Below are 15,078 nucleotides of genomic sequence, written 5' to 3'. Positions count from 1 at the left end.
TCTGGGTCTCTTCAACATATACAGCCTTCTTTTACGATTCTTAAACCAAGTGGTAGTGATGATTAAATTATGCTCTGTTAAATTTTTGTCTCTCTTTTGTCTCATCATACTTTTCTTCACTTTCTTCAGCTGGCATATAAACTTGTACTACTGTGGCTGGTATGGGCTCCGTTCTGTATTGAATTTATGATATGTTGCTAGTTCATGGACTGTTAAAAGAATGGGAGAGAGCTGAGTGCAGGCAGTAAAAATAAAATTCTTAAGAGACGTCAAAGACAAGTCAAGAGAGATAGAATAAGAAATGGTTAGATCTGAAAATGGAAATGAATGTCAAAACTTCAGGACAAGGTAGGAACGACAAAGCTGAAGTGGTGACATATGATGAGAATGGGAGACGAACCCAGAAGATATACTTAAAAAAGGAGAGGTATGATATAGAGTCAGACAATAATGGATGCTATTGATTCACAACCTGACCCAGGAAGCTTGGAATGGTTGTTGAAGAAGAAAGAGTTGCAAAAGGATCCACAGACACAAAAAATTGTCTGGGCGGTAACATTTTACCACATCGCCTCTCATTGGATGAACTGAAATTTTCCATGTTTTGTTTCCATTAGCCATATAGTTCCAGCTGTACCCTTCATATGTTCGTGCAGTTCTGAAGGTTACACTGGATAACTGTTGTATGAGGTACACTTATTGTATTGCCTTTGATTGTGAAGTTTGATAATGTGGCCAACAGTGCATGATTAAACTATTGTATGTGTAATTTAATGGCTGTTCGGATGGGCTGTCCTTACGCATACATTTGAAAATCGCTTCACAACTGAAAGTACATAAATTGAAACAAAAGGAAAAGAGCTTTTATTTCACCTATTGACGACTATTGTGTTAAAATGTTCTTAGTTAGACATAATACTCATTGCTTTGGTAACTGATAAGCAGGTCACTTTTCATCCAAACCTAGATTCAAGCTGTGCTGCAGATAAGTCTGTTACTACAACTTTGATTCCAAAGCAGTGGGAAAAATGGAAACGATGGTGGCAGTGGTTCCGGGCAACCTTACATGACCAGCATAATTACGAATAATCTGCAGAGAAGATCAAATTTTTTTGCCACTCAAAATGAAGTTCCTCTTTTCTCAGCTGAGCTATAATTAACAATGTAAACAAATGCATCACTACCCCATGTACCAAAAGAGGAGTGATGCTGACAATGCTGCTGTATTACACTTCAGCTGCAGTGCGATCTGGGTTGTATGGTGCTTAACACGCGATCTAGTGTGAAATGCTGCAGTCAGGCTGTGGTTCTGTTTGCCTCTGGAGTCAGGGATTTATTATATAGAAGAACCAAATGGTCCCTCATAACCCCTAACACCTTTTCATGTCAGGGGCTCATGAGCAAAAGTCTCTCTCCACATTGCTGGTGGTGGGGGTACTGTCAGGAGTGCCCCAGTGATAGTACTGCTCTTGTTCCCTAGCTACATAAACAGTCTGACAGGGTGAGCAGCAATCTGCAACTGTTTGCGAATGGCACTGTAGCGTGTGGGAAAGTGTCATCGGTGAGTGACTGTAATACAGGGTGACTTGGATAGAATTATTGTTTGGTATAATCAATAGCAGCTTGCTTTAAATGTGGGAAAATGGAAGTTAATGCAGATAAGTGAGAAAAATAATCCTGTACTGTATGAGTACAGTATTAGTGGTGTTCTGCATGACACAGACATCTTGGTTACATATCTAGGCATTGTTGTTGTTGATGTGGCCTTCAGTCCTGAGACTGGTTTGATGCAGCTCTCCATGCTACTCTATCCTGTGCAATCTGCTTCATCTCCCAGTACCTACTGCAACCTACATCCTTCTGAATGAATCTGCTTAGTGTATTCATCTCTTGGTCTCCCTCTACAATTTTTACCCTCCACTCTGCCCTCAAATGCTAAATTTGTGATCCCTTGATGCCTCAGAACATGTCCTACCAACCGGTTCCTTCTTCTTGTCAAGTTGTGCCACAAACTCCTTCCCAATTCTATTTAATATCTCCTCATTAGTTATGTGACCTACCCACATAATCTTCAGCATTCTTCTGTAGCACCACATTTCGAAAACTTCTATTCTCTTCTTGTCCAAACTATTTATCGTCCATGTTTCACTTCCATACATGGCTACACTCCATAGAAATATTTTCGGAAGTGACTTCCTGACACTTGAATCTATACTCGATATTAATAAATTTCTTTTCTTCAGAAACACTTTCCTTGCCATTGCCAGTCTACGTTTTATATCCTCTTTACTTCGACTGTCATCAGTTATTTTGCTCCCCAAACAGCTAAACTCCTTTACTACTTTAAGTGTCTCATTACCTAATCTAATTCTCTCAGCATCACCCGACTTAATTCGACTACGTTCCATTATCCTAGTTTTGCTTTTGTTGATGTTCATCGTATATCCTCCTTTCAAGTCACTGTCCATTCCGTTTAACTGCTCTTCCAAGACCTTTGCTGTCTATGGCAGAATTACAATGTCATCAGCGAACCTCAAAGTTTTTATTTCTCCTCAATGGATTTTAATACCTGCTCCAAATTTTTGTTTGTTTCGTTTACTGCTTGCTCAATATACAGATTGAATAACATCGGGGAGAGGGTACAACCCTGTCTCCCTCCCTTTCCAACCACTGCTTCCATTTCATGTCCCTCGACTCTTATAACTGCCATTTGGTTTCTGTACAAATTGTAAATAGCCTTTCGCTCCCTGTATTTTACCCCTGCCACCTTCAGAATTTGAAAGAGAGTATACCAGTAAACATTGTCAAAAGCTTTCTCTAAGTCTACAAATGGTAGAAACATAGGTTTGCCTTTCCTTAATCTTTTTCTAAGATAAGTTGTAAGGTCAGTATTGCCTCACGCGTTCCAACATTTCTACGGAATCCAAACTGATCTTCCTTGAGGTCGGCTTCTACCATTTTTTCCATTCGTATGTAAAGAATTCGTGTTAGTATTTTGCAGCTGTGACTTATTAAACTGATAGTTCGGTTATTTTCACATCTGTCAACACCTGCTTTATTTGGGATTGGAATTATTATATTCTTCTTGAAGTCTGAGGGTATTTCGCCTGTCTCATACATCTTGCTCTCAGTAGATGTTAGAGGGCCCAAGGCCGTCAGTAGTTCTAATGGCATATCTAGGCATAATGTTGCAAAATGATATAAAATGGAATGAACACATAAGTTCAGTTTTACAGAAGTCATATTGTCAGTTTATTGAGAGAATTCTAGAAAAGTGTATATCATCTGTAAAGAAGATTCCATGCAGAATATTTGTCTGACCAATTTTTGAGTACTGCTCAAGTGTTTGGGATCCCCACCAGACTGGATTAGGAAGACACCAAAGCAATTCAGGAGTGTGATAGATTTGTAGCCAATAGGTTTGGTCAGCACACAGGGCAGAAGACAGTCTCTTCAACAAAACACTATGAAGAAAGTTCAAGAACTGACATTTGTGACAGTCTGTAAAATGATTCTACTTTTTAAATGTACATCTCACGCAATGACCTTGAACATGAGATAAATCGGGGCTCATATATTGGCAGCCGGCTGTGGTGGCCGATCGGTTCTAGGCACTTCAGTCCGTGGGTAATGTCCTTAGGTTAGTCAGGTTTATGTAGTTCTAAGTCTATGGGACTGATGACCCCTTAGATGTTAAGTCCCATAGTGCTTAGAGCCATTTGAACTATTTTCATATATTGGCATATTCAGTCATTTTTTATTTTTTCAAGTGGAACAGTAAGTGAGTGACTGGCAGTAGTACAAGGTATTCTCCAACATGCCCTGTATGGCAACTTGAAGGGTATGTAGATGTAGATTTGAAATGCCTAGACCCTGGGAATGAAACATTAAGTGCACACCACTTTCCATTTGTGGGGGCAGTACTATGGATGGTACCAAGCTGCCCCCTTCCATTCCACTTATTTCTGCTTATACCTAATAGCAAATGAATAATGCCTTTTGCTCTTAAAACAATACAAGCAACTCAAGATCACCAGCTATCTTTCCTCTGCCATAGATAACCGCTGTGTCTGCCCAAGTGTATCCTGCCTAGTTGAATTTATTATCTGGTTATTTGATTGCTTTATTTTTTTTCTTTTCTTTTCTTTTTGTTGAAGATGAATAGGGTACAAGACTCTTTTATTCACCCTCATACACAGAAAACTGCCTTCAGTTTTTAATGGTATCAAAGGGAAAATTCAGTTGAGGAAACTTAATGGCTGGTCACTACTTACCTTTGGGGAGCAAACCGAAATTCTTAGTGCCTCCAGCAGAAAAACTTAAAGTTGAAAATACTAATCCCACCTGTTGGGGGTTGTGTGATCATTTTTCAGAGAGGAAAAAAAAGGAGTGATTAGAGGAGGCTGGAAAGGTTTTTTTAGTGGGGGGGGGGGGGGGGGGGGGAGTCATGTCATACAGACTCCCTCTTTCAGTCACTTTCCCCTTCAACAACAGGTTTCTTCCTATCAACTTAGAATCTGAGTAAACTGGCCCCCTTTTCTGCTTTCCACAGCTAATCCCTCTGTCCACCCTGAAGAAGAAATTTGCATGTTTCTAAAGCTTTGATTAGTATTTGTAGATATGCAGTAATAGGAATTTACCCCTGAAAGTAGGTTTTGGTCAGTCATTCTGTATCCCTGTAATATCAAGCTTTTGATTGCTTCTTCAGAGAAATCTCTGTTTTATTTCCATGTTTGCTAGTGTCCTTATTTTAATCATCAGATGTACTTTCTCTTCTCACATGAATGTGAAAATATCAGGAACGAGTGAATGCATAACAGCTTTATATATATTTACTGTCCAGTCACATTAATGTGACCACCTACCAGAAGTGTGAGCAACCACCTTTTGCAGTGTGAGACATACATGAAGAGAGTCATTGAGGTTCTGGAAGGTGACCACAAGGAGGGCCGTGCTGACTCTAGTGCACTGCAGCCAGCTGCACTGTTTTTCTCAGTATAGGATCCGTGGCACGATTTAGGTTGTCTTGATTAGATGCAATTCCGGGGCTTTTGTGGTCAGGGGAGTACTGTAAACTCACCCTAGTGCTCTTGGAACCACGCATGTACAGTGTGAGCTATGTCACAAGTTGCACTGTCCTGCTGGTAGATGCTGTCAAAAAAATACCACAAAAACATAACCCATACCATAAAGCTCCTTCCCAGTTGCAAGTTGTTTGCTTTAGACATTTTACTCCGTACACGCTAACAGCTGTCTGTCTGATGGAACGTAAAATGTGATTCGTCTGAAAAGGCCACCTCTCACTATTCAGTGGATGTCCAGTTGCTGTATTGGTGTACAAATTCCAGCCTTTGTCACTGATGAACGGCAGTCGGCACAGATGTATTACGAATCGGGCACCTGCTGCAGAGGCCTGTATGCAGCAACATTGGCTGAACGGTTGTCGAGGAGACACTGTCGGTAGCCCCTTGGTTCATCTGGGCCATCTATTGTTTAACAGTTGCAAACATATTGACTCCTACACATGTCTGACGCTTTCATTCACGCTTATCGTCTGTGGCCTTTGGTGTACCACAGTTTCCTTGGTGTTAGTTGTGGATAGAACCATTTTGCCATTTGCGCTATATTTTAACCATAGCGGAATGCAAACATTTTACAAAGTGAGCTGTTTCGGAAATGTTTCTAGTCTTGGCCCGCAAGTCAATAATTATGTCCTTTAGGATGTCAGATAAATTACTCCATTTCCACATTATGACGACGATTGCACTGTTTTCTGCAATCCTTCACTCCAAGGAACAGGCTTTATATTAACCCCTTGCTTGTGCTGCCATCTGTGGTCTGTGAGTGGTTATTGCACATTGATGTCGAACATAGGCGGTGGTCACTTTAGTGTAACTGTATCATGTATTACTTAGTTCCTACCAAGTGAGGATGCGCAGTGGTTAGCACCCTGGATTCACATTCGGGATTATGACGCTTCAAAACCGCAACTGGCTATCCCAATTTAGGTTTTCTGTGACTTCCCTAAATTGCTTCAGGTGAATGCGGGGATGATTTCTTTGAAAGGGCATGGCCGATTTCCTTCCCATCCTTCTCTGATCCGATAGGACTGATGAACTTGCTGTTTGGTCCCCACCCCCAAATCGACCGACCTACATAATTTTTTAGCCATTCACGTAGAGGGTAAAGATATTACACCACAGGTGTTAGATAAATTGTGCAATGGTTGTGTAATTTTGATTAACTGACTATAGAAATATCCTGACCAACCAAAACAATATTACACTCTGCTTAATAGTGCATTAGTTGACCTTTCAAATGTAATACAGCAGTGGTTGTGTTTGGATTTTACAAGACATTAGCAGGTTTCCAGAAGTACATGGCACCAGATGTCTCCACAGAAAACTAGGCAGTTCCTATAAATTATGGGCCGTTTATATGTGGGTGCTATTGTAAAGCCTGATAGTTTCACGTCAGACAAATCTGGTGGCTGAGACATCGACACAAGTTCACTGCTGTGCTCCTCAAACCACTGTATTGCAATTGTGACCTTGTGACACGGACATTTATCCTTCTGAAGATGTAATCACTATCGGACATGAAAACGTGAATGGAGGGACTGGAGTTGTCTGCAGTAATTTTCAGTCGGCCCATAGCTGTCACAGTGCCTCTAATACTACCGTTGGTCCCGTGGAAGCTCAGATCATTGTTCCCCATAGCATAATACAACTGTTCACGTGGATGACGCATTTCTGGACACTGCCATTGACCTGGTGAAAAAAGAAATTTAATTCATCTGATCCACAGTCCAATCCTGATGGTCCCGTACCCACTGCAGTCGTATTTGACGATTCAGTTCAGTCGACGTGGGAACATGTGAGGAGGGCCATCCACTGCAGATCCCCACATTTAACAATGTGTATTGAACAGTGTGCTCCAAAACACTTGCACCAGCTCCAACATCGTACTCTGTCATCATATCTGTCACAGATTACCACCTGTCCTGCTTAACACTGGGGGGCAAGCTTTCGACCTCCACATTCTCTGATGAAACTTGGACATGTGACACCTTTCACGTACTAGTGGTTTCATCATTCTTCAGCTACTTTCTTCAGATGCTCATGACAGTAGCACGAGAACAGCTGACTAACTTTGCCATTTCCTATATGCTCGTTCCTGGATGCCAGATCGTAAGAAGCTGCCCTAGTCAGAGTTGCTTATGTCAGTGGGTTTCCCAGTTTGCAGCCCATGTCATCAGTAGAGTGATTCCCCATTCGTCTGTGCTGCACTTATTTATTTTCCTTACTTTGTCACATGCCCACAATGCCACCAGACAGCATTTGATCCATGGGGGAAGGAAGGGTTGTGATTACAATGTTTAGGATCATTGGTGAATTTTGCTTATGTTGAGTCCAGCCTTATCATCTAATTACTGATCTTAGTTTTCCATCATAAATGTAAGGTATTATAATTTTTTTTTCAGTTTTTCACTTTTCATAACAGTATATTTCTGCATGTGCTGTGAATGAAAGTTGACACCGAGTTTCGATGGTGAGCATAATGCCAACCTTTTTGACATTAAGGATGTGATCCAGACCCTCAGGACATACTGTCAACACTGCCTACATGGTGGATGTTCTCGAAAGATGGAGAGAAATAGTCCTTCGGGTGCTGAAGGAGACGGATGCTACCTGGATGCTCCATTGCGACAACACTCCCGGCCACATCACTCCGTGATTTCTCGGTGAAGTGTGAGTTCAGAATGATGCTGCAACACCCTTACAGTCCCTATGTGCCTCCAGCAATCCTCTTTTTGTTTCTGAGGATCACGACCACCCTCATAGGACACTGTTTTGATGGCATGGATGTGATCTAACCTGCTGTGCCAACTACTCCAAATGAGGTTTCCATTGAGGCACTCCAGGTCACATATCGTGCCTAGTAAAACCTGCTAGAAAAAAAAAAATGTAGATGCAAAAGGGGGTACTCCCCCCCCCCCCCCCCCCCCCCCCCCCCCCCCCCCCCACCCCCCACTTAAGGTATCGCTGACTTTGAATTGCTACGTACACCTAAGGCAATTCTCTCATTTTCTAATTATGCATTTGTTTGCCGAAACTAGCATTACGTAACTCTCGTGCTCAAGAACTGTGCAGTTTCCATTCCAAGAATTCTGCAAATATCAGATATCAGCAGCTCTCTGTAAAGTATATTGTGGTTGAAACTCCCTGGAAAATTAAAACTGCTTGCAAGAATGGGACGTAGATTTATAACCTTGCCTAGCTGTCTGGGACAACTAGTAATCCACGCTGACAGCTTCACTTCTGCCAGTATCTTTCTCCCACCTTCTACAGTTCAGAGGCTTTCGAGCACACCTCAGTGGACTGGCACTTCTAAGAAGGGAAAAAGAAATGGCAGAGCCACAGCCAAGAGAATTGCAATAGAGTGTTTTGAATCTTCCTGGCAGATTAAAACTGTGTGCCAGACTGTGATCGGGAAACCAGTTTTGGGACCAAATGGTAGTCTGACTCACAGTGTTGTTCACAGTGATTGTTTTGGTCGTCCAGGTGTTACGGTGTGGGGAGGTGTACTGTTGCACGGGAGTGATGACCTCCAAATCTTTGAACCCAGCACACTCACAGTCAATGTTATTGTCACACTGTACTCCTTTCTCACATGACACAGCGTAAGAAAGTGGTTCTCCAACTACAGTGCTCTGTACTGCAATACTGCCTGTCGGTGAGGTCGGTGCCACTGTACACCACGGATGTGTGGAGCTGCTTGTGCACGTCCTCCAGGAGAGGTGGCAGCCCACAATACGTGCCTAGTATGCACAGCAGTATAGTCGCAGGCAGATACTATACTGTATAACACATTCAAGTATGTCTGCTTGTCTGTAGAAGTTGTGTGATTCCAACAATGTAGGAAATGATGAGAATGTTACTTACCATAAAGAAGACAGTAAAGTTGCAGATAGGCACAATTAAAAGACACATCCACAAACCTTTCAGCCACAGCCTCATCAGCAAAAGAGAAATTCACACCATTCGTACATACGAGCGAGCACACCTCGAGGACACACGACCGCTAACTCCTGCAGCTGGGGCCAGAATGCAATTGTCACACAGGTTGCAAGCAGTGGTCTGGAGGGGGAAAGAAAGAGAAAGGGATGGTAGTGTTCAGGTGGGAGGGGAGGAGGGGGAGAGGAGCTACCTGGCAGTGTGTGCAGGGACTAGAATGCTGACAAGTGCAATATCAGGAGGCAATGGGGTAGTAATACCGTGCAACGAGCTCGGGAAAGTCACATTTGCTACTGATATGTATGGACGGTACGAAGATTTTATTGATTGTGTGCAATTTATCGATAGGATTTTTATCTAGATATGTATATGTGGAGATCACCTTTTATCCTTTGACTTCGTATAATGTTACTTGGCAATTTTATAACATGTTCCATAAGATCAGATGATGGCAGCATAAGACTGTCGAAACCGGTTATCTCGGAACTAAAATGTAGCTGCAGTTATTTTCTGCTAACTTACATTCTCCATACGTGCATAACATTTCTGTCTTCTCTTCATCACTGTACATTGCACTCACACCCACATTCAGCTGAATGACCGGGGTGCATTTTTCTCATGTTTATATTTGTTTAGTGTCAGCTCTAACAAGTGGATGAGTTCACTGTTGAAAAAAACATATTGTTATTCGTACCTTTGTAACAAATAAAGTTGTAAGAAACTCTGTCATACCATTTAATGTCCCACCGTAGCTAAATAACATTTTTTGATACATTTTTTAATTACAATTCTGAACAAAAAGATATTTGGGATGGTCAAGATAAATGGGGCACCCAATACGATAGCAACATTTTACATTTCTGAACATTTATAATAAACTGAATCCAGTGCCCCAGCGTGCTAGACGGATTACCTCGTGACCATCCTCCATCCCTCAGTCCCTTCTTCGAGTTCCCTTCAAAAAACTTAATGCCAGACCGGAGCTGCAGATGTGATCGGGCGAGGGGTGTGTCGCAGGCTGTACCGCGAGCGCGTCACGCAGGTGGACACGAAGCTGTCGGAGGTGCGCAGCGGGCGCGCCCAGGAGTACCTGCAGCCGCTGGAACAGCTGCAGCAGAACATGCGTGTGCGCACCGAGGTGGCGGGCATCCTGCGCGAGCTGCGCCTCGCCAACATCCAGAACAAGTTCGACGCCGAGGAGCTCGCTGCACAGCAAAACCTAGAGGTGCGACACACAGCCTTCCCCCCCCCCCCCCCCCCCCCCCCCCCTCTCTCTCTCTCTCTCTCTCTCTCTCTCTCTCTCTCTCTCTCTCTCTCTCTCTCTCTTCCTTCCTTCCATTTTTCTTTCTTTCTTTCTTCTTCTTCTTCTTCTTCTTCTTCTTCTCTGATTGATTTGATATTTGATGCAGCCCACCACAATTTCATCTCCTTCGCAAAACTCTTCACACACCCATCATCTACAGTTTGTTTCTTGTATAAATTCTAGTCTCCCCACCCCCTATAATTTTTACCATCTACTGCTCCCTCCAGTACCACAGAAGTGATTCCCTGATGTCTTAAAATATGTCCCTCTCATTTTCAGCATTTTCCTTATGTTCCTCCTCATTACTTATTTTATCAGTCCAACTTTTTTAAAACATCCTTCTGTAGCAATATATCTGAAAGGCTTCAATTCTCTTTTTTCTGGTTTTTCCACATTTTATAAATCGCTTCTGTACGGTTCTTTGGTCTGGATGCAGATTCTCAGAAATGTCTTCCTTAAATAGTGGCAAATATTTGATACTGGCAGACTTCTTTTGGCCAGGACTGCTCTCTTTTTTGTTCTGATCTGTTTCTTATGATCTCTCTTCTTACTCCATCATTTGTTACTTTGCTTCTGTACTAAGAGAATTCCTTCACTTCCTCTACATCTTCATCCCCCAAGTTTTGTGTTAAATTTATCATTAATTTCGTTTCTGCTGTTCTTCAGTTTACTCTTTCTTCGGTTAACTCTCCATCCATAAATTGTACTCATTACACTGTGCATTCCATTCAACATGCCATGTAATTGTTCATCACTTTCACTGAGGACTGCTCCCAGTACCTGAGTAGCCAGGGTGACAAAATGTCAATCCTAAGGGCCCGCGTTTGATTCCTGGCTGAGTCAGAGATTTTCTCCGCTCAGCGACTGGGTGTCGCTTTGTCCTAATCATCATTATTTCATCCCCATTGATGCGCAAGTTGCCGAAGTGGCGTCAAATCGAAAGACTTGCACCCGGCGAATGGTCTACCCGATGCGAGATCGCAATGTCATCATCAGATCTTATCACTGACACTCTTTCTTGCCGAGTTTGAATCCCACTATCTTTTATTTTCATCATTGCTTACTCTGTACACACATGGAACAGTAAGAGGAAAGACTGTTCTCTGTCTTATGCACTCTTTAATCTGAGTTCTCAGTTCTCTTGTCTTGCATTCTTATTTTACCCTTACCTTGTACAAACTGCATAGTAACAATTCTCATTATAGCATACACCTAAGTTACTGAGAATTTTGAACATTTCACATTGCTTTCCTTTGCCAGAGCATTAACCAGCAATGTGGCAACTTGTCTATAAAACTTGGAATATGGGGAAAACTTATGGAAATCAAATTTACTGAAAATCATAAGAAATTCTTAAAAACTCCAGGAAGTTTCATATGCTCTGGGAGGGGTTGAACTCTTCATTGGTGGAAGAAAATTTTCTGAGTCATTTTGTTACAAATCTCTCTTGAGTTTCTCCTTCAGAATACAATACATGATGTCAGGACATTCAAACAACACAAAAACAAATGTAACTTTATAAAGAATGAATGCCATTTGCAAAAACAAAGTGCATATCTGGCAACAAAAATTCTAGGAAGTAAATACAGGAAAATAAAGAGTGTTTCACAGCCCAAAATGATTCAGGAGATTGGTCTGTTTTAACTTAACACTCATTTTAAACTAAAAGAGAGACACAAGAAATCAAAAAGGGAGCACAAAACGTACCAGATTCAATTTCAGATTCAAAATGCACTGGAGGAGGAATGTACCAACTTAGAGCAAATAAAGAAATTGAAAAATATGCCAATATATATTTGGATATGAAAAAATACAGTCCAAAATTCTAAGGGAATAAGGCAAGTTGATGATGAATTTTAAGCAGAAAATTGAAAACTTGGCAATTGGCATAGCAGAAAACCTCAAGAAGACCAGAAGAACTTGCTCCAATGAGTCCATTCTGATGGAATGAAACTGACATGGACACAAAGAAAAAAGTTGAAACAGAACTCTGAAAATGGCCTTTGTTGAACATTGTATGGTCCAGTAGGGCAGAAACATTAAAAAGTAAATAATAACATAAAAAATCTATGTACTCATTCTCACAAATCTGAATTCTCAGATCTGTAGTCTGCTCTCTGCACTTCATTCCTATTTTCTGGATAAGTTTGAAACAAAAATATCATTAAGCTTTAGATGATACAGGAAATAATGGAGATCAATGTTCCTATTAGTTTTTTTGACTAAGTTATTACTGATTGATAATATTGATGTCTTCCAACTCAGAACTGCTGCTTTTTGATTTACTGTTATCATAAAATTGTGTATATTAAATAAGTTTCGGATTACTACTTCTTTGCAGTTGTTCTTGTGCTGGAATCTGGAAAGTTTGATATGGTTGTAGTTTTCCACTAAATAATTAGAAATACTACTTCTAATAATATCTGTATTGCATCTTCCATAACAATTTGTTTATTTTAGTGCATAAATTATATATGACATAGCATGATCTCTATTTGACGGCAACAAATGACAGTTCTGTGCAATTTGACTGATGATTTTGCAAGTGTCGAAGGACTTTCCTGGCTCCATAGTGACAAGAATGACATGTTTACAACCTTACCCCACAGAGTAAATGACAGTTAGTGGAATGACACCACACTCAGTGCAGTGACACCACACTCATTCCTCTTCAACAAAAAATTCAAAACTCAGCAGTCAGCTTGAAAAGTCTGGTAACTGTTTTCTGGGACAAATAAGGGGTTCTACTTGTCGAATTCTTGCCGAGGAGCAAAGCAGTCAGCTTTGCATGATATTGTGAGACCCTAAAGAAACTCCACAGATCCATACAAAGCAAAACACATGGAATGCTGACACAGGGAGTCTGCCTCTTTCATGACAATGCTAGACTGCACCCAACTCAAGCAGTGCAAGAATTATTGACCTCTTTTAAGCCACATATCTTACAGTTCAAACCACATGCCTATTGACTATCATGTATTTCTTAAATTGAAGAAATATGTGGGTGGAAAACACTTTTCTGACAATGAGGAGATAAAAATCGAAGTGGAGATGCGGTTTAAGGATTTGGTGGGAGACATCTATAATGGAGATTGATAAAATGCATTGAAGTAAAAGGTGATTATTTGACAAAAAGATGTAATACCTCTGCTGCAATTCCTGTATGTTTCATTGAAATATGTGTAGTTGTGTTTTTGTAAAAAGCTTTCTACATATCCCTCAATGTAAATGAAGTTTATAAAGTTATTTGCAGCAACTGTGTTACAAAGTATTTTGATAGAATATTATTTCTTAAATGACAAAATGATGTTTTGTATGTATCTTGTTTTCAGTATTAGCTGAGCTTGTAGTATAAAAATGCAGACAAATAATATTGCAAATAATGAAGCATTTATGATGACCAACAGAAATTCCAGAAACCTAGGTTACTCAAAACTTTGCACTCCTCACTCCTGATATTTTAATAATCATAAATTGAGATGATAAATTGGATTCATGGTTTATAGACTTACAAACTGCCTTTGATTTCATGCTGCAACAGTGTCTATTCAAGAAAGTGCCTTTTTATGAGTCGTCTAGCCAGATTTAAACTTCCAAAGAATGAATCACTCAACACGTAAAAGGTGACTAGGTGATGCGTAATTACCAGCCTCGGTCTGACAGGTAGGGTTCGCATGTACCCCCTGGTACAGGTCAGGCCCAGGGCAGTGTGATTGCCTAAGCTGTAACCTTCCCAGATTGCCCATCAGTGCCTCTGTCCAGTGTTCGGGAAGTGTGATCTGAGGTGTAAACAATCAGCTAAGGCGGGTGTGCCCCTTGTGTAGGGGGCCCCCAGTTGGAAGGAGTTAACCATCAGAGATGCTGGCAATCCTGGGGGATTTCCTCACTATGAATCACTCATGAATCATTGATGTCGACGAAATGTAAACATAATGAGGCTACTGATTCGAAGATTCTTCCTGCTGCACCACGGTTCCTTGTGGTATCACGTACTTAAGACAGTCAGTCCTTCACCACAGTCAATCCATTTAATATTCAGAAAGTTGTTGATGCAATTGCTGGATCTGTGAAATCCTGCTCTCATTTACGGAATGGCACCTTGCTTTTGGAGACAGCTTCTGATGCACAAGCACAACTAATTCTTGCTGCCTCCCTTCTCCACGGCTACCCTGTTCGTGTCGAGGCACGTAGAACTTTGAATTCTTCCCGCAGCGTAATTTACACCAGGCTGCTTGACTGTCTAACTGAGGCTGAAATATAATCTTACCTCTCTGCTCAGGGTGTCAATGCCGTTCATCGTGTAATGAAAAAGGTCAGTTCCTTCTTAGTGCCCACCCCCACTCTTTTCCTCACCTTTGATAGGGTGGTGCTGCTGTCAAAGATTAAAGCAGTCTACGAAGTCATCACAGTCTGGCCGTACATTCTGAATCCGATGCGCTGTTACCAGTGTTATCGGTTCAATCACACTAGAATGTCTTGTTGACATCCAGCCAAATGCGTAACTTGTGGCAGGGATGCACACAAGGGCAAATGTCCACCTCCTTCACCCCACTGTATCAACTGCAATGGCAGCCACACTGCCTCTCCCAGGATTTTCCCGTGTATCTAGATGAGCAGGCTGTTCAAGAGGTTCGGGTAAAGGAAAAAGTGCTTTACCCAGTAGCTCGGAAATTACTAGCTAGTCGCAAACCCCCTGTTCTGCCGTCTGGCACTTATAGTTCAGTTCTTGCTACCCCTCGCTCCATGAAGGACCTGGCG

At 41.5% G+C, this 15,078-nt stretch overlaps 1 protein-coding gene across 2 annotated transcripts in view; it reads left to right on the top strand.

The window, feature by feature from the left end:
• Positions 1-15,078, top strand: part of LOC126292200 (breast cancer metastasis-suppressor 1-like protein-A) — a 90,137-nt gene that overhangs the window by 32,102 nt on the left and 42,957 nt on the right. For both annotated transcript variants that reach the window (XM_049986053.1, XM_049986054.1), the window contains exon 4: positions 10,035-10,242. In XM_049986053.1, the coding sequence (XP_049842010.1) occupies positions 10,035-10,242 (208 nt within the window). The remainder of the gene's footprint in view (positions 1-10,034; positions 10,243-15,078) is intronic.

Source organism: Schistocerca gregaria, chromosome 9 (genome assembly GCF_023897955.1).
Source record: "Schistocerca gregaria isolate iqSchGreg1 chromosome 9, iqSchGreg1.2, whole genome shotgun sequence".
Lineage (NCBI taxonomy): Eukaryota > Metazoa > Arthropoda > Insecta > Orthoptera > Acrididae > Schistocerca > Schistocerca gregaria.
Note: the sequence above shows the minus strand (reverse complement) of the source record. Positions and strands in the feature narration are given on the sequence as shown.